The sequence below is a fragment of the Bison bison genome, unplaced genomic scaffold (genome assembly GCF_000754665.1).
Source record: "Bison bison bison isolate TAMUID 2011002044 unplaced genomic scaffold, Bison_UMD1.0 scf7180017864466, whole genome shotgun sequence".
Taxonomy (NCBI): domain Eukaryota; kingdom Metazoa; phylum Chordata; class Mammalia; order Artiodactyla; family Bovidae; genus Bison; species Bison bison.
In genome coordinates this window covers 10,934,295-10,960,275 of record NW_011495027.1, presented here as the reverse complement: position 1 = coordinate 10,960,275, position 25,981 = coordinate 10,934,295, and the positions used below count along the sequence as shown (strand labels likewise).

Below are 25,981 nucleotides of genomic sequence, written 5' to 3'. Positions count from 1 at the left end.
GAGAGAACAAATAGGGAGAAAGCTGTTCAATACACTGTGAATAAATATGTATTATTAACTTGGGACTAACACAAAAGATATGTGAAAAGTAGACAAATGTAAGAGCATCACACAGCCTAAGTGATTAAGGACTAGAGTCCCCTACCCACATCCAGATCTCTGAAAGTATCACCATATTACAGCAACATAAAATAAATGAATGTTCACAATTTCTCAGTAATTAGGAAAAAGTTAGCATGCTAAGAATGGTGTTGTTAGAAACATGAAGCACTTAATAACTAGAAAAATCTTCAATGAAGTGGCATTTTTAAACATTTATGGTCTTTAATAGTAACTATGGTTTATAAAGAGGTATCAATTATGACATAATTCTTCATTGGATAACTTATATCTAGAGGTAAGAAAAACACAGAAAGTCTGTATGTGGTTACACAAAATTATAATACCAAAGGCAGGGGAAAAAAATATCAATGGAACTTACAGATATGCTTTTGGGTTCTAGAAGAGATTTGGCAATATAGGGAAACACAGCTAGAACCAAAAGTGTGCCTCAATCTTTCATGAATCAATAGCCGTTCCCTGTCAAAACTCTCTCTGAAAAGCTTCATCTGCTTAAACTTTCATTGGTCTCTTCAAGGAAGTTTAACTTCAGATATATCTAAGCAAGCTTCACATGTTTTCAAAGGGGGTCCAAATTCTCACAAAATCTTTTTTGTCTCAAATTCTGTACAGGAAAATTTTCCTTACATTCCAGTAGTTCTGTATAGAAAATTCTAATCCCCTCACCAAGTATGTACAATAATACTATTAATACTGGATGCTCCTATTATAGTTTCATTATGAGTAACTTTCAATGTTACTTACTTCTAAAAATTTATTCTAAATTTACATGTGCCATTTTTATAAACACATAACAATAGCAATATAGTTAAATATTTTAAAATTATTCAAAGGTGGTATTTCTCAGAAAAAGTAAAACATTAGAAAAACTTAATTTCTTAAAAAAACCTGTTTTTGGTGAGCTTATTTTGAATTTTTGCTTAATATGAACAAATTACTTTGAACTAGCTGCTAGATATTCCATTCATTCATTTGACATTCATTCAACATTCAATATTTTTTCTTTTCTGCACCTAACATAGTTAATGATGGGTTAAATAAACTTGAGCTTTACTTTTATTTGGTTCTCCAAGCCCAAGTCACACACAAGTACTTAGGATCAAACATAAATAAAACTCACAAGGGAGTCAGTGGAAGCCAACAGGCATATGCAGACCCACCTCTCACTAAGTGAGTTCAAGACTAAACAAAGTTCTCTGGAATATAGCTATACATTTGCCAGCATTGACCTTAAAATTATCTTGTATATGTTCCATGACTTCGATGTCAGTGCTGCTCTTGTAATATTCAAGAAAACTCAACAAAAGTAAACAATAAGGAATAAAGATTTCTGTCAGATAGAGTTGAGTTCTGGAGGGCTAAAAATCATTAAGATTTTTTTGGCTCCTCCAACCCTACCCCTAAACCAAGTTGTGCCCATTTAGGGCACAAATATTCCCCCCTAACTGGGAAAGCAGGTCGTAAGGTAGAAGGGAAAAAAGGACTGAATACCTTTCATTAAATATAAGGAATAGAAATTAATGATTTTAAACAGGACATAGTTTTGCTTTATGCAATAAGTACATTTTATCATCTATGAAGGTTTTATTCATTTGTTGGCTTGCTTAAATCTAGTGGAAAATTTTCTTGAACGAGAAATCACATTCCCTGAAGATACTGCAAAAGTGAGGAGTTATTACTAAGCATCCAAGCATCATCTCCAACAAAGAGAAACTACATAGGTAAAAAGCAGAGTGGGACATTGCTCGTGGCCCAATGGTTAATACTCTGCTCTCCCAATGTAGGGGGTACCCATTTGATCACTAATCACGGAACTAAGATCCAACATGCCACAGGACAAAAGAAGGAAAAAAGGCAGAAAGAGATTTTATTGAGTAAAAGTGAGGCAAGGGGAGAAAAAAAGAATGAACTGCTTAATTTGCCACCTTCTTCTAACTTTAAATATAAATACAGTATTACATTTTGATCTATTTACTGCTCCAAGATATTTTGATATTATGACTTAAAAGTTACCTGCTCCCATCTATTTGTTATTTAGAGCGCCAATCAGTTTGCTTTCACAGTTTCTTTCATCTCCAAATCTATATCAGACAGGTATCAAGTTTCTTAACTGCTACTAATTATAAACAAATTCCATGATAAAATTCTCACTTTACATTTAACTATCAAGTTTTTATTTCCCTGAGGAAAGAACATGACTAGTCAACTGCCAAAGAAGAAACTGAAAGAGACTTCTGGAAGTATATTCATAGAGGTAGTCCAACGTAACACAGACATCTTCCTTTGCCATTATATTCTCATTCAAACAACCCTAGAACCAGAGTACAAGTTTGCTATAACTATACAAATAAGATCAGGTTCCAACCAAAACTTAATAGTACCTAATAAAAACTTCCAATCAAATAGCCCAAAAATTATTTCTACCCTAACACTAACAGAAATCTTAATATATACACAATAGAAACTAAAAAAAACACAATAGCAAATAAAACAAGAATACCCTCAAACTCACATATCAGTGAACATTCACTTCTATTAAACATTCAGTAACAAAATAAATCCAACAAGATAAGATCTGACTTCATCACTCCTACATTAGAACTGACAGAATAACTCTGATAGCTTTTATTCTGTTTGATCACCTAAAGGCCTTAGAATCCATATTTATCCATGACTATTAGGGTATTTATAAAATATATTTGAGTAAAAATGAATAAGGTATACTGTTTATACATCTTTTCTTTCTGTAGCCTGGGGCAAAGCTTTTCAGGAAAAAGAAAAAAAGAAATCCTTTTATGTAAACCCTAACACCTTCTATATAGGTAAGAAGAAAACAGCTGAAAGGCTGAATTTTTTTGAAGTTTGGGGACAGGGAGATAGATACCTTGTCTTTCAAGTATAAAGTGTACAAGCTGGCTAAACATAATTTATTTCTTCAGAGGATCATATGAGCATGTAATAATTATTAGTATTTATTGGGAGGACAAGAGGAAAATGAAAGTAAAGTTTTATAAAGATAACTCAAGTGAACGTATTTACAACAGAACTAGAAACTCTTTAGCTCCCTGGCTAGATGAAAGCAGCCAACTACTGCACTAGTGTGTATTTTCAGCAAAATACAGAAGCAAAACTCATTAGCTCTTTAAAAAATACACACATTTAATGTTCGTCTGTTTTAATTCTAAGTAAAGCAATTCCAAAAATACAAACTGAACATCAGAGCCATGTGAACCACCATGATAAAATAAAACAGACATTCACAATAATTACGTCTAAAGACAGTTCAGCTTAATAAATCATCTTCCAAGTATGCTAAAGAAAGAATTACTAAAAATACTGCTGGTGTTCAGTTAGAATTAAAGGACTTTGGGGAAAATGAAATAATATGATACAGGTGGAGTGAATAAGGTTACACCGGATTTACATTTTCCATTACCCCTAGATATAAACAAACATTCAAAATCAACACAAACTCTTGTGTGTATTCAAAATATTGCAGCTGCAGGAAAGGCAACTTTAAATTAATAGCTAGGGGAAAATCAAGTTTTGGTGGAGGTAAACAGAAGTGACAGTTCTTAATTTGCACTTTTGTAAAGCTCATTTATACCTGGCCAACCAGGAACCAAATGCAGGACTACGAAGTTCTCTGCTTCTTTTGGCTATAATGTGACAAGAAAAGGTCATCTTTTGAAGATGTTTAAAGAAATAAAGCAACTTTCTTATAAACAGTCAAATAATCAATCAATGGAATAAATAAGCACTAACCCACATTTTTAACCGCTCTGTAATCACTACACTTTACATATTTTTCATTTTGGTGGCAAACTCTCCAATTTTTAGGCTAAAATCCACCAATCACTTTTAAGAGTAAAATGAATAGCCACCAAAATAAGAATATTCTTCTGTTTACTCTTTGGCTAAAAAAGAAAACAAATAAACAAAACAAAAAGAAACAGAAGACAACTCTAACACTGGTGATAAAAGAAACTGTTTTTTTTTTTTTTAAACACATGTAAAATAAAGTTATCAATTTAAATCTTGGTACATTTCATAAAAACAAGAGGTAATGTTGTAATAAAACAGCAGCTGCCTCGCAGGCAACACTGTTTGTTAACCCTGTGCAATAAAATACTTTGTTCATACTACACTTATTCAACATGACTAACAGTTACTACAGACATTTCAGGAATCTTCACGGGATTCCTATAGACTTACTGTTAAAACTGAGAGACATTTACAATCATAATGTGCCATGAAAATTTGAAAACGTTACTTCTAGTAGGAGATAATGTTCATACTATTTGAATTTGTTTTAGGTACTGAACAGCTGAGTTACAAGGACTGATAATGAAAAGCATTCGAAAAAGCCCATGAACACTGTTGTTCACACCCTTCTTCAGAACACACTAAACTTGTTTGACACATTTCTCTTCATACATAGCAAGCAACAGCACCCAATAAAAGCCTGAGAAGAAATGCTGCTGTGTAAATACTGCAACTATTCCTGAAAAAAGAATTATGGGATATATACTCCAAAGCTGCCCATTCCCATAATTTGTATTGCATAGGTCACATAATCAATCACACACATATATATACACGTGTGTATATATATGCACATGCAAAGAATATATTAAGACGACAATGAAGTCTAGTCACAGAGCAATTTACAGGCTCAATATATTTTTTACACTTTGTTTGAAAGAAAATTTCAGTATTTTACAGTCTTTTAGTAGGCATTATATACACTGCACTTCTAAAAGGTATTGAAATAAATTTTTTCCAACATTTTGGTAACAAAACAGACAATGTTTCTCCAAATACTTGTGCTATCTATCTACATGATCAGTTTGCTCTGAGAACCACTAACCACAAAAACTGACTCAATGGAATAATTAGAAAAATTATCTAACACCATGCATGGGTTTGAATCATTTTTAATATCCTATCCTAGAAACATTCTACAAATCTTAAGATTTAAAAAATTAAGTCTCTGATTTTTAAAAGATATCTTTTTATGACAATATCCATAACATTGACAAGTACATGTTAAGGCTAGTATCATCTTATGTGATTTTTTTAACCTTTTTTTTTAAAGATAGTAAAAGCCAGACTCCTTTAGGGTTTTGAATTGTACCTACAGAAAATGAGAGTGCAGTGAACATAATGTTCAGTCCTACAGTCAGGACGCAGTTGCTCCTTCCCATTCCACAAGATACTGCACCTTTCCATCAAGTGTCACCCGACGAGCCAATACTCGGTATTTTTCACCACATGCTATTCTACCTGCAGCACCAAAATAACTGGTAATGGAGTTTTTTAGATGATTGAGTTGTAACTCCTGATCTGCTAAGTTATTCAAAATCTCTGTGTTGAGTTCATCAAATTGGTAATCTTCTTTGCCTTCATCATCTTTTACAATTTCTGAGTTCTGAGTCTGGAGTGCTCTTCTTGGAAGACGACCCCTTCTCCTCCGTAAATGTGGTATTGCAGCAGGCCAAGATCTTCCTGTACGAGTTCTTTTTCTGGAGTCAGATAATCTACAGAACAAAAAAGGCCACAATTGTCTACCCTTGCTGACACAAAAATCAGCCAAATCAAAACAACAAATGCTATATGAAATGGATTATCACTCGCCTTCATTAAATTCAATCACCTTCTTGGGGCTGACATTTGAAGAGCTTTTCTTCCTTAACTATGTACTATTAAGCTTAAAAGAATCAGAGGAAATTTTGATTTATGAAGCCAACAAGGCAAATTCTTACTTACCAAGAGGATTTTTAAGTCAGATCTTGTCAACATTTTTATCATTAAAAAGAAGAAAGTTCATTCATTCATTCACTCAGTGCAAGAAATATTTAATAAGTACCTATTACATAAAAGACACCTTTACATATGCTTTAACTGATGGCAGAACCAGTATAAAGGTTCTCTTGGTTATCAATTGTAGGCCTATTGTTAAGTAATATAATAAATTGAAATAAGCCTAAACTATACCCTTGGTATAGCTCAAATGATATTGGTCAAATTTAAATCTCTTATCTTCTGTGTTCTCTTAAGAGATTAAGTGAAGGGACTAAACAAGACAAGCTTTGAGTTCAGAGATTCAAAGATTTTATGATATTATAAAACAAGGTCAAAATATAACATAGCCAGAGAAGTCTAAATCATACTGCCCAAGTTAAAACCCCAGTTTTGTATATTTGCTAATAAACATGCCATCTTGGGCTTATTACAAAAACCCTCTAAGTCTCAGTTTTCTTATCTATAAAATGGAAACAACTCAAAAGACTGTTTTAAAAACTAAATAAGACAATGTACAAAAAAAAGATAATGTGCATAAGCTTAACAGAATCCCTGGTTGTGAAAACAAAAATTAAACAAAGGGAAGAATAAAATCTGCAAGCTCATGGCCCTGGCCCCAAATAAACTAAATTTTTCTTACCTGATACATCAGACTTCAGGAAAAAGTTGCCTTTCTAAAGAGTTAGGTTAAAAAAAAATACTAGAGGGAAAGTCTGTTATTGATAAAAAAAAAAAAACCCTGAATTTAAAATCCTTTTTCTAATAAAAAGGTTTGTGTGCTTGATTCTAACTTATTAAAAAAAAAATTCACACTTGTATATTAAAAGTATAAAAAGGTCTCACAGAAAAGAGCACATCTATAAACACCAGGATACCTCTTCTTTGTGTACATAGCAAAATTCCTGACAAATCTGAAAATTTTAACATCTGTGCTCTGAAAAGTAAAAATATTCAGATGAATATCAACAACCTAAGATATAGACTACATCTCAAAAGCTGCAAGACAAACTGGTATCACTTTCAATTTTTTAAAATGTATTTAATCATCATTTTACAAAGAAAAAAACTCTAGAGGAAAATTAGTTAAGAATAAGAACATAAAATATCTACCCATAATGCCTGGAAATACTAGACGAGGTAGTTTCTTTTGCACTGGAAGCACCCGTGAAATCCACATCTGAGGTATTGGATGAATGTGCAGTTCCCTCAGTTCTCCTGAGACAAAAGAATTTAAATGGTATAACAACTATATTACATAACAATAGAAATACTAACTCCCCCCCCACAAGAAGAAAATTCCTAAGATAGGCAAAAGTAACTTTCTATTTACCCTATAGAACAAGGTAAATCCAAACTAGGATTCTCTGAAATTGACTCCTTATCCTGGAAAAGAAAAACAAAAATTTAAAGAATAGTTTCTACAAGTAATGAAAAGAAATTAGTTTCTCAGTAATTTCAAGCAGACTTCTTCTCTGAGAACATATACCAATATATCCTCTTACCAAAGGTGGCTCAGCAGTTTTCTGAATCATTTTTCTTGTATACGGGCCAGGTGGACGACCTACAGATTTTTTCTTTCCTTTTTTTTCTATGCCATTGCTTACTTCCCTGAAACATAAAACCATTATGTATTTAATCTCTGCAGAAAGAAAACAAAAAGACAATGGACAATATAAACTGTCATAACCTCTACTTATGTAGTAATTAGATTATAAAAACAAAGTTAAGCTGAATCTACAAGTTTAGTCAAGTTCAGAGATAATATATTCTAATTTGAATAAATATTTCTTAAACAGATATTTACATATGAAAGGTTTAAAGGAAAAATGTTCTCTAATAACAATTTTTAAAAATACATATCACCTAAAAATTTTTTACAAAACAAACAAAAAAAGTACTACTGTATTGGATGGAAGATTTCAAAACTCCTTTAAGTTCAATTATTTCATTTAGGTTGTTACTATGTAGGTACTTGGAGGATGTTCCAAGAATTTAGTACTAAATTCAGTAGTATGAATTCAGTAGTTAACCTCATGGAGTCAGGAAGTATTTATGTTAAAACTGTTCAGTCCCTATACAGTAGCTCTAGATAGAAATATCCTGTGGATTCCTGAATGATGCTAATCAGAAAGAGGTTGGAGAATGTAAAGAAGGAATCCTTCATATTATGTAGGGGAATCATTCAAAGGACAAAATTAGAAAGTTTTAGAAAACCATTTTGGAGACATAAAGGAAAAAATCAAGCATAAGGAGGGAAAAAAAGAAATAGGTCAAGAACATAATTAACAGAAGGGAAGAATGACAAATACCAATACACAGAACATCTATTTCATTTAATCAATAAACATCTCCATATAAAGGGAATACTAACAATACAAATACAAAAATGTTCCCTGTACTAAGGAGTTTGAGATCTTCCCTGTTAGCTGGTAAAGACTCCACCTGCAATGCAGGAGACCCCTGTTCCTGGGTCAGAAAGATCCTGTGGAGAAGGGATAGGCTACCCACTCCAGTATCCTTGGGCTTCCTTGGTGGCTCAGATAGTAAAGAATGTGCCTGCAATGTGGGAGACCTGGGTTTGATCCCTAAGTTGGAAAGATCCCCTGCAGAAGGCAGCAGCTAATCACTCCAGTATTCTGGCCCGGAGAATTTGATGGACAGAGGAGCCTGACGGGGGCTACAGTCCACGGGGTCACAAAGAGTCAGACATGACTAAGTGACTTTCACACACACTAAGGGGTTCACAGTATAGACAGAAGACAATAAACATATATACAAGCAGAATAATAAAATGGATTAAGTGCTACAATAACATTATCCAGGAAAAACTGAATTAAAAAACAAGGTAAAGGAACAGATTTATATAATAAGCTAGAAAGAGGTGAATGGAGAAAACAAGAAATGGCTATTCCTCCACACCAAACTGGCTGGGGAAATAAAGGTGGAAGTACGAGGAAAGAGAAAGTAGAGAAGCAGAGGAAGAAAGTGTAACTAGAACTATAATCCAAAATCTTATCCAAGAATAAGATGGGGTGGGGTGTACATTTATTTTTTTGGCAGGATGATCAACATAACATTTACAAAGGACCCCTGGACTAAAGCAAGTACCCTTTAGTCCAATTCATACAAAGGGCCCAGAATGAACTGAGAATGCCTTTAGAGAAAATTGGACCATTATCTGGTCACATCAAATGAGAATCTGATAACTACCACAGACAGAATGTCCTATCGAAATCAAAATAGGGACAAGAGAGATTGTGGAAATCTTTTTTCTAATTTATAATATAAGCAAAGCTAGAAAAAGATTAATAATAAAAATCTGAAAGTTATAGGAATAGTATTCTTTTCCTTCATTAAAAAAAAAAAGTACTATCTACTTTATTACACTGACAACTCTCTGTAATTATTTTTTCTTATTCTCCAACATGATTAACTTATACCTTATGTATTGGCTCCTTAAATTTCTCTCTCAGCTATCTTTGCCTCATCATTTCATTGAGAAAACAGAAGCTACTAGGCAGTAACTTCAGTCATCACAGAATTAGCATTTGTACTCATATTCTTTTTCTCTCCACTTCAACAGAAGGATGTTAAGTCCTGCTTTAGAAGGCCAATCCCACATTTAGATTCCCACATCCTGTCCCTTATGTCTCCTCAAAGACTTTATAATATCTTCAGTTACCTCTTTCTTCTGTACCATTCTCCACTGACATACAGAAACAGGTTACAATTGTCTTACATCTATTTTTTAAAAACCATCACTTGATTCAGCTTCCATTCCATTTGTCTACTTCCCTCCCTTAACAATACACTGAAACTACTTCTAAGAGTTGACCACACATACCCTTCCCACTTTCTTCATTCTTTCAAAATTCTTAAAAAGTATTTCCTTTTTTTCCCTTTTCCTGTATTATTGTCATCATCATTATTTTGAATCTTCCCATGTCCCCAATTGTAGAAAAAGACCAGTTTTGACAGTAAGTTGAGCAGTGCGAGACTCGATCATACTGTCCCACTTCCACCTGACTTTTACCTTTAACACTTAAGAAAAATAGTTTTTGTCAAAATCACTAATAACAAAATGTTATCTAATCCAATAAACATTTTTCTCTCATCTTAACCTGCCTCTCAGCAACATTCAGTACTGTTTAATAGACCCATATCTTTCTCAAACACTCTCCTTCACTTGGTTTTCATGACATCAAACTTTCCTAATTTCCTCCTGTTTCAATGATTGTTTTCTAGTCATCTCCTTCATTTATTTCACTTCTTCCAAATCTCTAAATAATACCAGGACATTATTCTGGGTCACATTCTCTTCTTTTCTCTCTCTAGGCAATATCATCCATTCTCATGGTTTTATAAATCAACTTCAAAATTTATTACCATGGGTCCTGAGCTCCTGACTGAACACACCCAATTGCCTGTATCTAACATCATTACCACTTAGATATTCCTCATAAGAATCTTGAACTCAGTAAGTCTGAAACAGAAGAATGCTTTATTCACGTCATCAAAATCTATTCTTCCAGTTCTTGGTAACAGACACGACCAACCACTAGTTGCTCAAACCAGATATCTGGGCATTGTATAACTTTATCTCACCCTTCCTTTAAAAATTTAATTCATTAGCAAAGCCAACAAATTATTCCTCCAGTGGAGATCTTGAATCTATTTCCTCTCTACTTGACTGCTATCACCTACAACTGCACAAGCCACCATTATCTGTCACCTAGAAAACTCAAAGTCTTCATTTTTTCTTGTTTCTACTCTTCCTTCTATAGAATTTGTTTTCCAAACAGATCCAAAGAAGTATTTTAAAAGATAATTCAGTGTGCATACATCTTTATATAGCTTCCCATTATTCTGAGAAAACAACCGGAACTCTTTATGAGGTCTACAAAACACATGACCAAGCCCCACCCAACCTTTCCAGTACCCAATACTACTCTCTCCAGCCCTTGCTCACACCTCAGTAGCCTTCTGTAAGTTCCTAGAACATGCCTCATAGCTTCACACTTGTTATTTCTGCTACCTGAAGTATTCTTCCCTTTATTCTTCACATTGTTAGGTCATTCTCATTCTTTAAAGTTTCAGCTTCAATATTATTATAAACAGGCTTTCTTAAGTCGCCTTCTTAAAGAAGACCCCTATATCTCTATCCATCCCAGTACAGTCTAAATCTGTTTGCTATTTCCTAAACAGTATTAACATGATCTATAATTATTTTGTTTACCACCTTTCTTCCCCATTATAATGTAAACCCCACCAGGGCAGAAAGAAGGTCTTACTTATTGTATCTCCAGCACTTAGTAAGGTGCTTGATAAATAGAATGAATGAACAAACGAATGAGAAATGAACAAACAAATAGATACTTATGCTGTTTGTGAACAAAATCAATAGGGCCTATTCCTGGAAAGCCTTAGATCTATAGTAAATAAATAAACATCTAGCATTAACTCTTTATACCTTGTTCAAGCAAGAAATTTTAAATAGGATAACAAATCAGGGTCACTGCCACTTGTACTTTCAAATATACTAATGAGGCTAAGTAACACAAAAAAATTTTTTTAGTTACAAATGAGCTAAAGAGAAAAACTAACCCACAGATCAACTTTTACCTTGATTCAGATATAGGTTTGGATGCCTTTCTGCCTTTAATTTTAAATTCATGAGAGGTTCCTTCAGGTTCTTTCTCTGCTTTGAAAGCCACATTTGGTGGCACAGGAGGAACACGAATTCGCAACCCAAACAAATGCTTCTTCTTCTTTATTTCTTTCCCAGACATAAACCTAAAGTTTAAAAAAAATTAACTAAAAATTTAAAACTGAACACATATACATGGAACACCCTCAGTCGTAAAACACATGAAAGTATATCCAATACCACCCCTTGCTTTTGTTTTTTCCCTTTGCTTTCTTGGATTCTTATCTGCCCCAGAGCCAGTCCACAGTAGGATATGACAGGGGAGTAGGAGAGAGGAATAGTATTAGAAGGGAGAACACATGTCCGCTTTTCTTTTTAAAATGTAGCATCTAACTTTTTAAAGAAAGAAGAGTACAGAGTGGTGTCTTTTTTAGTCTCAATGTGCTTTTCCACATTTTTAGTCTTATCTGTTACAAACACCTCAAAAAAGGTTTAGGGAAAAAAGAATTCTATTTCAGAGTGAATCGGTGAGGAGAGAAACCCTGGCCAGAAATAGGTAAGAGCATTTGGAAAAAGTACATCAATCCTAGAGGCCCAGTAAATAAAAGGAGTGTCTAGCATGTCAGATCTGGAATTGGAAATAACCTGGAGCAGAGGTGACATTTCTTGTGGGCTTGGGTTTCTGAAATATATGTTCTCTAATCCTTTCCCAAAGTCCTTAGAGTCCTTACTCTAAAATACCCTCTTAGTTCTACTAGAGGATGCCTGGCCTAAGAACCACTACCAAGTGCTTGGATTGCCATTCAACTTTTATGTAAGTGTGAGAAACCAGAGCTCCCATTTCTACCATAGCAGGAACAAAGGTATTTCTAGCACACTAAATTGGGATTACAGAATTCATTGTCCTATAAAGTATTTTTACCAGCACAGTAACTGCTCAGGTAACTTTATGGCTTTTTTAAGTTGTCCTAAAGATCTAACCACTTATAACATTTTTTAATGAGGAAATGTTGCTAAGTTCAAAAAAAGCAACATGTTACAAACAATAATGTTATAATTCAATAGCTGGTTGAAACCAGCATATACATTTTATTTCTATTGCCTTTTTTAAATATTTTTAAGAGATGTAGAAATGCTCCTTTAAAAAAAAAAGGGAAAGATTTATATAAGAATATATCAATGTCACTTAATTATCAAAAACTTAGATCACTAATACTACTACTATTCCTAAAGACGGCACTAACTAAACTTAAAATCATAGAAGACCTCAATCATTTAAAAACCTATCTTCTCTTTAATATATCCCCCTATCTTCTGCATATTCCTACCAGCTAATATGATTCTGTTTTACTTTCAGCAGATTAAATTATAAGAACAAGTCATTACTGATTATGCTTTTTCAACTAAACTGACCAAATTCCCCTGAAATATTGATATGCCTTCCATCCACCATTTCCAGAGAACTGCTCCTCCCCTCTTCAACCTTTGAGAATCACTGGTTTACTCTGAGAGAGGACATTAAAATGGTATGTATTAACTCTACATCAATCCCACAATTCTTAATGCTATTATTCCTTATATTTACCAAATATCTCCCTCATAGGGATACATGAAATAACTTACATGGTCTTGTAATCATTTAATGCCTCCAGAACATGCTCATATCTTTCAGATTTTGGTGTGTCTGCCAGCTGTGAAGTATCAAAAAAACAATTTAGTGCACTGTAATTTCATTGATTAGTAATATAAAGGTGAGAGAGGCAATGTGATACAAAAGAAAAGTTGACTGACTAGTTGTCAGAAGATCAAACTTCTTATTTCAGGTGCTCACTGACCAGCTTTGTGACTTAAGGCCATTTAGCCTCTCAAATCTTGTTTTCTCACATATAAAAAAGAGAGTATAAATCTTTTACTAGTTTCTTTACTACTATCAATACTTGTATAGATAAAATGGTATGCTTGAAAGAACCATAAACTGTAAAATACAATAAAAATGGGATTTTATTATTTATCATTGAATTTACTTTGATTCTATAACCTGGGAAAATAATAATACATTAGAATTACTTTAATATCAACTATAAAGCTTCTAATAGATATTAACAGGAAAGAATATAAAAAGTAATGATAAACATGTCATTTTATTTCCCAATACTTCTAACACAAACCAACAACCTCTATAACTTTGAAAAAATAACAAATTTGGGGATTTTATTTTCATACCAATTACAGACTTTGGTTAAGCCTAAAATCCAAAGTGACTCAGTACGTTTTTATCATCTTACACCATTTTAAAATATAAACATTCAATTCTGAAAAATATTCTATTTTCTTTCAAAAAAGTTTCTTTCAGAGTTATTTATGCCTTTTCTTCAAAGTTTAAAGACTAGGGCCCAACAGAAAAAAAATTAAATTATAAAAGACCATCTCCAATTAAAGCTATAAAAATTCAAACAAATGAACAACAAAAAATTTTCCAAAATATCACCATTGACTTTCAAAATGACTGCCAGTAATTTTATTTAGCAGCTGAAACTCCCAAAGTTCAGACCTTCAAGTAAAAAATATCTGTCAAATAGAACACAGTAGGTAGAAGAGACTTTCACAGTCATCTACTTTTATTTTAGCAATTAGTCAACAGCTATAAACCTAAATTGCCCAAATTCACACTGCTGGTTAGCTAGAGAGGTAGAATTTGAACCCAAGTGACAATTAAGTATATTCCTTCAACATTCACTGAGAGCCCATTGTGAGCCTATACTGGGTACTTTAAGAGGAAAAGCAAAGTTTGGTGCTCATTCTCCTTAACCATACCACATCTTCCTATTGTAATTTCTAAAGTGTCCAATGACAGAAATTTTCTATTAAAGGAGAAATAATGGACTCGGACTTTATAATCCAAAAGAGACCTGAGATATCCACCTAATTCAAGTTTTCATTAATACTGTAATCCCTTTAATAGTACTCAAGAGTAATGCAACCCTGGTTTAACTAGTACCACAAATGAAACCTAATGAAGGAGCCCATTCCATGGGTGAACAAAATATTCCTTCCTGGATTCTCTTTTATACAAGGCAGTTCTTCAAGTATTTGACAGGGCTGGAAGAAGCGCAAGCTGGAATCAAGACTGCCGGAAGAAATATCAATAACCTCAGATATGCAGATGACACCACCCTTAAGGCAGAAAGTGAAAAGGAACTCAAAAGCCTCTTGATGAAAGTAAAAGTGGAGAGTGAAAAAGCTGGCTTAAAGCTCAACATTCAGAAAACAAAGATCATGGCATCTGGTCCCATCACTTCATGGGAAACAGATGGGGAAACAGTGTCAGACTTTATTTTTTGGGGCTCCAAAATCACTGCAGATGCTGACTGCAGCCATGAAATTAAAAGACGCTTACTCCTTGGAAGGAAAGTTATGACCAACCTAGATAGCATATTCAAAAGCAGAGACATTACTTTGCCAACAAAGGTCCGTCTAGTCAAGGCTATGGTTTTTCCAGGGGTCACGTATGGATGTGAGAGTTGGACTTGTGAAGAAGGCTGAGCGCAGAAGAATTGATGCATTTGAACTGTGGTGTTGGAGAAGAGTCTTGAGAGTCCCTTGGACTGCAAGGAGATCCAACCAGTCCATTCTGAAGATCAGCCCTGGGATTTCTTTGGAAGGAATGATGCTAAAGCTGGAAGTCCAGTACTTTGGCCACTTCATGCGAAGAGTTAACTCATTGGAAAAGACTCTGATGCTGGGAGAGATTGGGGGCAGGAGGAGAAGGGGATGACAGAGGATGAGATGGCTGGATGGCATCACTGACTCGATGGACGTCAGTCTGAATGAACTCCGGGAGGTGGTGATGGACAGGGAGGACTGGAGTGCTGCGATTCATGGGGTCGCAAAGAGTCGGACACGACTGAATGACTGAACTGAAGAGGGCTAAGTATTAAGATTATGTTAAGGTTTTTAGCAGCACCATCACTTGATTATTTCACATTCAGTTCAGTTCAGTTCATTTAAATTTAACATAAATTTAAATTTAATTTAAATTTACAGTTCAGTAAATTTAACATAATTTACTCTATTAAACTAGTGGTATTTTTTCTGATTGCTTTTTAATTCTTCACAAGAAAAATCTGCTCTACAATTTTGCTGACATTCAACAACAAAAGTTTAGAATTTCTCAAGTCTACTCCTTTTAACTTTTTGAAAATCACAACAAACTGTCTTTTTTTCTTTTGGTACCCGTTCTCTATGATTTCCTGGGCCTCCCTGGTGGGTCAGAATCTACCTGCAATGCAGGAGACACAGGTTCAATCCGTGGGTCAGGAAGATCCCCTGGAAAAGGGAATGGCTACCCACTCCAATATTCTTGCCTAGAGAATTCAAATTTTACCTGTAAGTTCTTTCAGTACTCCAGGATTATTTTGCATAGGACTGTTTATTTCAACTTGCATAATGCACTCAAAGGTTCCCTCACTGTATTTTGAAAACAGAGTGTGCAAATATTACACTGTTAATCAAATAATCTGTATTAGAAGAGCATCATATTCTGTTCTTCCATCTGACCATGAGGTTTATAATATAGATCTTCAATAGAAGAAACATTTTTGTTCCTCCCTGTACTGACACTAATCTCACACTGTGATTTCACTTTCAGGGTTATGTATTTCTGTACAGCAATACATGCTATTACGTATAGTTAAAACTCTTCCCTTCAATAAAACACGCCTCAGTGAATTCCACACCACCTAGGCTTCAGTATGCCAAACAGCTTAAGTAATTTGTTTACCAACATATACTCTGTACGCTAATATACAACTCAAGACCCCAAGTACTGCTTTTAACCAGACTTCTTATAATTTTCCCTTAAAAGTATTATACCACCTCTACTATATTTTTCTCTAGCCAAAACATTGTTTCTGCCATAGTATTTCATTTTATCTATGCTTTTCTCCCTATATCAAGTAGCACTCAACCCACTGCTCTATCAACCTTTTAAGTATTTAAAACTTAAGACCACAGATAACAGAAAAGTGGGCTGTCCTTATGAAACTGAAATTTCAAATCATATTAGGAAGTAAAGACAAATGATAATAGGCAGATTTCAAAAAGTATTAATATCTCATTATAACTTCCAAAAGCAATCTGATATAACCTCATTCTAAACACTTCATTCTATGTAAAAATTTTAAGCAACTTTTATTTGGGGTGTCAAATTATACTAAATATTTTTACTATCTCAAAAAAAAAAAAATTCAAAACACAGTAGTTTCGATCTCAAATACTAGATTTAGTCTATATGATAATTACGAAGGTACCAACTCTCAAAGATGTTTACCAAGATCACATAAGGAAATTATCACTGTATCCTAACATGTTCTAAAAGTTTCAGCTTCTCTTGACATAGCAATCCTGAAAATAATCAAGAAAAAAGAAAATATATAATATATGTTAAACCTTACCTTTCAGTATGAAAGGATATACAGTTGACCTCTGAACAACTGGGTTTGAACTGCATGGGTCAACTTATGTATGGATTTGTCCCCCAACTAAATACATACTACAATACTACACTGCAGACAGTTGAATCTACAGGTGCAGAACTGCAGACAGGGCAGGCCAACTCTAAGGTGTATGTGATTTTTGATGGCAGAGAGGGTCAGTACCCCAACTCCGTGTACTTCCACAATCAACTGTATTCTCTAAAATGGACTCTCTAAAATTCTAGCGTAAACATCTTTTCATATAGTCTACAGCATATATAATAAGAACTGATGTTCAAAATGACTTCAGTATTCTAAGGTACTTAAATAACCAATATAAGCATACCTCCTTTCATTGTATCTCACTTTACTATACATCACAGATCCTACGATTTTTACAAAATGAAGGTTTGTAGTAACACTGCCTCATGCAAGACTGTCAGCACCATCCTGCAACAGCATTACTTTTAAAAAATGTTTCTGATGTGGACATTTTTAAAGTCTTTATATCTTTACTGAATTTGTTACAATACTGCTCCTGCTTTATATTTTGGGTTTTTGGCCAGGAGGCATATGGGATCTCAGCTCCCCAGCCAGGGATCAAATCCACAACCCTGTATTAGAGGGTGAAGTCTTAACCACTGGACCACCAGGGAAGTCCCAGTTTTTAAATTAAGGTATGTACACTGCTTTTCTTAGACATAATGCTATTGCACACAAAGACTACAGTGTGATACAAGCATGACTTTTATATGCACTAGGAAACCAAAAATTTGTGATTTGCTTTATAGCGTATTGGTTTTGTTGCAGTGGCCTGAAATTGAAACCACAGTATCTCTGAGGTGTATCTGTAATATACTTAGATGCAGTAATTCACATGTTTTGAAAGTACAGTTTGCCCTCAGTATCCCTCGGTTCCAACCATGGAGAATCAACCAGATACGAAGGGCCAAGTCTATTACATCATTTCAGATAACTATAATTAATGTTACTTTATAAAAAGATTTTTAATACAAATATAAACAAAAAGAAAATTTTATTAATCTAATTTTTAGTAACAAAACTCAATTTGCAATTCAATTTCAGTTAGCCAAAGATTTACTACTTTAATAATTAGGAATAATACATTGTCTATATTATCTTTGCTTCTATTATCACAAACATTTAAAAGTAAACTAAATGAATATCAATGAACAAATACTACTTACAAATTTTATGGTCTCTTTATCATTAAAACTTCACTCTAAAAACTAATTACAATATTAAGATATAAAGTATTAATACAGAAAATTAAAACCTGAACTTCCACCTATAAATAACTAGAGAATGGGATGACTAACCTATTAAATCTGAATGTTTTCTTTTTTTTTAATGTGGAAAAAGAGCAATGAGAAATGACTAGTCACTTCTTCTAATAATAAATCTGATGGCTCCTCAAAATGGGAACACTCCTTAGAAAAGTAAAACATTTGTTATGAAGTTATATTTGATTGTAATCATGTTTTTCTTAATTTTTAAATAAAGATATATTTTCCCATTTGGGGCAAAGAATAAGAAATTGAAATTTCTTACATGTAAGACATTATCTCATAGGGTTCAGAAAATAAAACATGTACCTATTGCTGAAATAAATGTTTTCTGATATACAGCAGAAGTTCAGCTGAAACTGAGACAGCTAGAATTCATAAATTGAACTCATTTCTTTAAAAACAGCCTGTAGTTTTTATTATTTTCTATTTTCAGCTTCTTCAATAAATTTAAGTTATATTTTTATTATAATAAAAAATGATAGCATTTGAAATAAACAACTTGAGTTTTTATATGCATGCCCACTATCTACATGAAGTAAGCAATGCAGACTTTAATCACGTAAAACATAAGTGTATTAACAGAAATATAGATATATCTGCATATCAAGTGCTAAAAGAATCACTGCTAGGAAGAAAAGTATTTCAAATTAATGTATAAGGACATTAAATATTCAGATGACTATAAAGAACAATATACATAACAGTGCCTTATATTTTCTTCTCCCATTACTAATCAGTTTATTAAAATTTATCATATTTACAACTCACTCACTTTTTCTCCAGTCATCTAAAAGAAGCTTTTAACAGAAAACTTAATGAGAATATTATAATCTAATTTCTAACACTCAAAAATCTTTGCTCAATTGATTTTAGTATCATTGATTTTAAAATCTAAGTATTTCACAGGTGTTTATTTTATACAACTGACCTACTACTTTTAATTAATGTGTACTGTGCACTCCCTGATGCCTCATAAAACCCCCAGAACAACAACAGAAACTTGATACTTTATTTGATGTGAACCTTATAAACTGCCTGTCTAAAAGCTACAGATGTAGAAATTCTTCCTAAATTTCATATCAGTTTAGTTTTTGCCTCAAAAAGTAACACATGACTAAAATTCACACATCTATTCCACATATTATAGAACAAAAAATTTAGTATCTGTATTTTAACATTTAATATCTATATTTTAATAATTCTAAATAAATCTTTAAAAAGGTAAATATTAAAGTTACTCTACTTTCTTCTTAATCTTCAATGAACATGCATTAACTTTTATATTGCTTTTTATAAAAAGAAACAAAACTCTTCACAAACAGCATGAGTGGTTACACTTTGCAAATGAAAAGAAAAATGAGATGTGAGAATGAGAGGGATAATCCTCAATTCAGGTAACTTCATTCTCTTATTTTTCTAACATTACTACCAGGTCCCACTATTCCTGAAAGTCAAAGATAAAAAAGGCAGTACCAAAAAGAGAGAAAAGAAGAATGTTGATTACCTCTCTAAGTTTATAGTAAACTTAGAAGAAAAGAAGGAGGAACCATAGGATACCCAGTAATAAGGATTTCTCCCTCCCTTCTATCTTCAGCTACAGCAATTCTCACTTCAGAAAACGGAAGAATTAAGTAATTTATTTCCTCCTATATTTTTTCTCATGTTAACAGGCAACAAACAGGAGAATGAGGGCTGATCCTGATAGCCTCACCAAAGTTATTTCTCCCTATCTAAAAATACAACGCTACTTTAGATGTATGGCTTGCACATGTGCCTTAGCTGCTTTCAACAAAAACAAAGTAAAAAACACATTAAGTAGCTAATGATATTAGCTCTGAGACCACCTACCTCTCCAGGGTGCAATCTATCCCAGTTTTCATTAATGTATGTCATAAGCTCAAGTTCAGAATCAAAGTATTTCTTCTTGTGAATAACACTTAGGTTGTAAAGGCATAGGTGTGCTATATCTACCCTGGAATCCAAAAATAATCAAATAATATGAAAATAATGTTTTGGTTATTATTTTTAAATCACACATTATTATTATAAAACCAGCTATTAAAAAAATCCAAAGTTTTTAGATGAACAGATGGTTAATATCATGTCATATTCACAATAAATCATTATATGAAAATAAATGAAAAACATTAATTTATCCTGAGTAATAACTAAAATTTAAGATATTTGATTTCTTAAAAGAGAATCTGATGTTTAAAAGTAATTTATGATCTAAAATTTCATGTTTTCACTACTACATAAGCTATAAAATGGATCACACTTTAACAGATTTTATCTGATTCATTAATTAAATCCTATCTTTTCCTAAAATATGTAAAACATTTAACAAAAACATCTAAGTACTTACTATAAGCATTTTCAGTAAATCTCCAAAATTCATCATACTTCCCATGCCCAAGGATTACTTAACTGAAGCAGAAACTGGCATATTATAAGACCTTTCTCTCTTCTACTGTATTCTGAAGGCCCAAAAGAACTAGAAACATGAATAAGAATTTTGAAGATCTAAAAGATATTTCAAAGTTACTTTTTATGCCATTAGAAACTGAATGGCCTTATTATGTTAGCAATAAAACTAGATAACCTTTGGGAAAGATAACATCAGGCTTGAGGATAAATAAAGGAAAAGAAAGAAAACTAGGCATAAAGAACAAATTTTTCTTTAAGCTAAGTAAATGTATATAGAAAAGTTTCATCCTGTAGATTTAAAACACAATTCTTCTTTTGCTCCTTAATAGAAAGGTCCATACTTACCATTGTAATGGTAGACGTTTGAGGTATTCTGGTCCAGAACTGCAGACAGAGCAAATAAATGTATAAAATCTAAAGAAAAAGAAAGTTGTAACTGAGCAAGCAAGAGTACATACAAATTATTTACCAATTAAAATTAATATTCAGCAAGTACATATCCTACAATTGACATAAGGACTGATACACAAAGCAAAATATAATCTGAATCATGACACTGTAAAGAATTTCTTCTCTAGTAATGACAAGTAATGAAACAGTTTGTATGGGGGGGGGGGGGGGGCAGGATCAGTTTTTTTTTAACCATTAGAGACCTTCAGAATTCACATACAGATTCATATAAGTATAGCTTACTAATGACTTGTTTGTACTGAGAATTGTGATGGCTGCTCTCTTATGTTATAGTCACTGTTACTTTTACATGTCCAAAACAATCTGGTAAAATAAGCCCAGAAGACAAGCTGACTTTGCTAAGGTCAGAAAAACAATAAACTGCATAAACTAGGATTTAAACCTAGGGTTTTTGATATTACATATAACTTTTCTTCCTAGAGCCCTATTTCACATTCTCTTAATCAAAAAGGACATTTTTTGACATTCTTTAGATCTGACATTCTTTAGATCTAAGATATAAACTGTGCATCAAGGTTCTGTGGCCTTTTCCAATTGCTTGTCATGAGACCTATTTGATCTTCTTTTAAAAAGGTATCAATGAGAATAATACAGAGTATTGTGGGGCAATAGGTACCAATATAATCACTGGTCAAATACTTTAAAAGCTTTCTGTAATAATATCCAAAAGCACAAAAATTACATTTTTTAAAATTATGTATAATTTAAGTATATTAAACAATATGTTCCCTCTAAGCTGAACCTTTTCCAAATCAAACTTGAAAAAAAAAAATAAAAAACCTTTAGAAATGTGAAAAGGCAAACAGACACACAACTTCTAACAGCTAAAAAAAAAAACAAACAAACAATAAATGAGTCAGTAATGCTCAAATGCCCTTCTCTCACCTGTCTCCAAATAGCATTGGCTTTTGAAGGCATTGCACACAAGCTTCATGAAACCACTGTTTACATTTGCAGCACTGTAGCATCTTTAAATACCAGCTATACAAAAAAATTTAAGATTAAAATTAAAATTACTACCTTTCATGAGGTAAAGGTTAAAAAAAAACCACGACAAAAGTGACGTGCAGAATATAGTTGTGATTATAGCATCATAGTTCTGATATTGTGTTAAATTTTTTCCTTCCCAAAAAGTTTATTAATATTGACTACATCATCCCTTCTCTTTTTATTCTTGAGAATTTATAAGCTTTTGAAAGCTATGTCTACTGTTTCTGGTTAACAAGAGTGTGTATGTGCACACACGCATGCACACAACTAGTTACTCAGTAGTGTCTGAATCTCTGCGACCCCATGAACTGTAGCCTGAGAGGTTCCTCTGTCCATGGAAAATTTTCCAGGCAAGAATACTGAAGTGGGTTACTATTTCCTACTCCAGGTGATCTTCCCAATCCCAGGATGAAACCCATGTCTCTGCGTCTCCTGCATTCGCAGGTGGATTCTTTGCCACTGGACCAGTTGGGAAACATGGGTCCTAAATTAGTAAAGGATCTTTGACAAGTCTGTGATTTTTTTTTTTTCACATCAACAGTCTCAGAGGTCACCAATATGTAGAGCTATTTTGTCCTATATACCAAATGACCATAGGCAACTTTATTCCTCACTGTGTTTCCATTATTCTTGTTCATTATAACGCAAAGGAGTATAGCAATTTAATAAATTTGATTAACATAATTAACAAACCTAATCTAAGATTCCACCGGTATAAAGGCTCTGTGACAGATTTTGTCCTCTTTCAGATAGCTGAACATACTATAACTGAATCTTCAGCTGAAGGTAAGTCTCTTTTTAGTTAGTACATGGTTTTAATATATAAATATCCTTATTTGCCACCAAATTAATACCTTTTCTTCAAATTCTTTTGCTCACTAAGTGAGCCCCACCATTAATCTTAAGCCATTTACATGCAAAGGCAAGACAACTACTAGTAAGGCAAAAAACTAATGAATACTATTTTCCAAGTACTCTGTTAGGTGTTAAAGTGTTAGCAATATCAAACATAGTTCATGTAGTCAAGGGATTAAAGAACAATGAATAATCTGCTCCATAAAATAATGTCTATAAACTTCCCTGATGGCTCAGAGGGTAAAGCATCTGCCTGAAATGTGGGAGATCTGGGTTTGATCCCTGGGTCGGGAAGATCCCCTGGAGAAGGAAATGGCAACCCACTCGGGTACTCTTGCCTGGAAAATCCCATGGATGGAGAAGCCTGGTAGGCTACAGTTCATGGGGTCACAAAGAGTCAGACATGACTGAGAGGCTTCACTTTCACTTTCAAAACACTAGGTATAAATGATTAAAGGAAAAAGATCCATCTCTTTTCACTGTATCTCTATTATAAATGATTTAAAGAAACCAGACATAATGTTTTTCAAATCTGCAAAAGACCAAAAACTGAAAAATATTATAAAAATGTTAAACCACAAATAAAAATTCCATAAGATCAGAGACAAGGTAGAATGAAGAAATAAAAATAATTTATATGTTCACTTATTCATGTTTTCAGCACTGAACAACTTATATGTCCCTGCATCCTCTAGAGAGCACCTCTGTCTTAAGAAACATGGAATCCAGTAAGATTTAAAAAACCAATAATTATAATTTAAATAGAGTTAAATGTAAAGTTATTCACTAACATTTTTTTATGTGTAGCACAAATACATGGTACACAATTTGGTTTAATATCAGTTTATATGAAAAAAAGAACTATAAGTTTTAGTCAACCACCAACAAACCCAGAATAAGCCAAAAGAATATTATGGGACATATTCAACCAAAGAGAGGTAACACAATCTTTCCTTGCAATAACAGAAGCATAATACTTAGAACTTTTAACAGCCTCATTATATTGTCAGACTATTCCTGGAAACACTGCATTGTGAAATCATGGCACCATATTTCAAGAGTAAACTTTCAAAAACTGAAGAGCAACAAAAACAAAGTTCATAAAGAATGTTTGATGTGAATGGAGATTTTAGCCTAGATGAGAGAACACCTGGTATGTCACTGAGAGAATGGGAAATATGATTACTGGACTTAACTATTTTAAGAGCTACCTCTACAAAAAGTAAGAGGCATGGGTTTAGTTTCAAAGAGCAGAACTAGAACTAGTGATCAGAAATTAAAGGTAAATTTCTAAGCATTCTTAGAACTGTTTGCTGGCTCGCTTATTCAGCAAACATTTAATGGTAGATAAATAAAACTATGGTCTCTAATCCTCCCCAATTTTCTTTACTGATACTTTCATGCATTTACAATTCACTATCACTCCAATACCATAATCAGTAACAAAAATAAAGTAGACAATATAAGCAATTAAAAATTAAGGGCATTAAATATCTGTATTTACTTACTCTCCAGGGCCTCCACAATAGCAGTAACATTGCTGGACATTGGTTTTATGACCTGCATCCCATTCAAGGTCTGCCACACTATAGGGTAATGTCTGCTTCATGACTTGCAATGCTTTGGCATTTGGTCCTTTCTTAAGCGCACCACCCCTCTATATTAGAGGGAAAAAGTTATTTAAAAGAGTGAAGGATAAAATTTTAAATATAATTCTCTAATTTTAAAATGCTTCTGAAACTTCCAAAGAAATTTTCATTCTCAATTTCTTACCATATCACAAACTGTTTGACCAATAATAATCTTTATTTTATTGTCTTTTCTTTCAAATTATTGCCCCAATTCCAAGACCACTATCAGAATAAAGTGCAAGAATAGTTGCAAGTCACTTAAGCATCATTAGTCAAACAATAAGCAGTACCTCTTTCTACCCAGCACTGACCGCTCATTTCATTCAGATAAACTTTCAACGTACACAATCATTACGTTGATAGTGCCTTACAAATTTCCATTTAGGGCATTAGCCCAAAACACTTAAAAGATACCTTTGTTGTTGTTGCAAAAACACACTGTCGACAGAGCCATTTTTCATCTGAATCAATCACACTGGAATCAATATGAGGTGTGTGACACAACTGATGATACCCTTAATATCAAAAAAAGCATAAAGCAAATTCTATTTTATTAATAAATACTGCAACACAATTTAAAGAAGGCATTTTAGTATTCTCTTTCCTACATTAATATATTTATAACTGATGACTAAACTTATGGTAAGAGCTTCAAATTACCAATGTAAAGAATTTTTAATCATTAATCATCAACAGGGGCATTAAGTATATAACAAACATTTCCACAAGATTAAAACAAATCAATGCTTACCTTGGCCACACTTATCACATATAACCATTTCATTGGGAGCTTCTGAATACTCTTCTTGACATATTGTACAGACCATTTCCCCACTTCCAGTGGCTCCTGAAATATTTAAAATATACATAAAGAATTGTACCATACAACAAAACTACTTTTTTGACTCAGAGAGCAGCCCATGCTGGCAACATGTTTCCTAGATCATAATGGCATTTTCTCAAGGCAAAGTACTATACACAAAACACTCTCTCTCTGATCCCTACCTCTGTTCTCACCTTTAACTGAAGACACCTTACTGTCTGCCTTCACAATTTAATCTGCCTTTTGGCAAAGGGCATAATTTAAAATGCTTTCAGGCAGGATCCCTTACCATTCACTTCCAGTGTTTCCACCATCCTGGGAGGCAGGAAAAGCCAATGTTTTTGAACACTAGAACAACTCTCCAGAACACACACCTACCCATGTACATGTACTCACTCACCCTACACTGCCTAACATCATGAGACTAA

The 25,981-nt window shown here is 33.3% G+C and overlaps 1 protein-coding gene across 3 annotated transcripts in view; it reads right to left on the bottom strand.

Moving 5' to 3' along the window:
• Nucleotides 1-3,259: 3,259 nt before the first annotated feature.
• MTF2 (metal response element binding transcription factor 2) overlaps nt 3,260-25,981 on the bottom strand; it is a 73,885-nt gene continuing 51,163 nt past the window's right edge. For all 3 annotated transcript variants that reach the window (XM_010860456.1, XM_010860458.1, XM_010860457.1), the window contains 12 exons: nt 25,482-25,577; nt 25,145-25,245; nt 24,608-24,756; nt 22,140-22,235; nt 21,129-21,197; nt 20,205-20,328; nt 13,196-13,263; nt 11,548-11,718; nt 7,428-7,533; nt 7,256-7,308; nt 7,036-7,140; nt 3,260-5,660 (listed from right to left, as the gene is read on the bottom strand). In XM_010860456.1, coding sequence (XP_010858758.1) covers nt 5,303-5,660; nt 7,036-7,140; nt 7,256-7,308; nt 7,428-7,533; nt 11,548-11,718; nt 13,196-13,263; nt 20,205-20,328; nt 21,129-21,197; nt 22,140-22,235; nt 24,608-24,756; nt 25,145-25,245; nt 25,482-25,577 — 1,496 coding nt within the window. In that variant the 3' untranslated portion in view covers nt 3,260-5,302. The remainder of the gene's footprint in view (nt 5,661-7,035; nt 7,141-7,255; nt 7,309-7,427; nt 7,534-11,547; nt 11,719-13,195; nt 13,264-20,204; nt 20,329-21,128; nt 21,198-22,139; nt 22,236-24,607; nt 24,757-25,144; nt 25,246-25,481; nt 25,578-25,981) is intronic.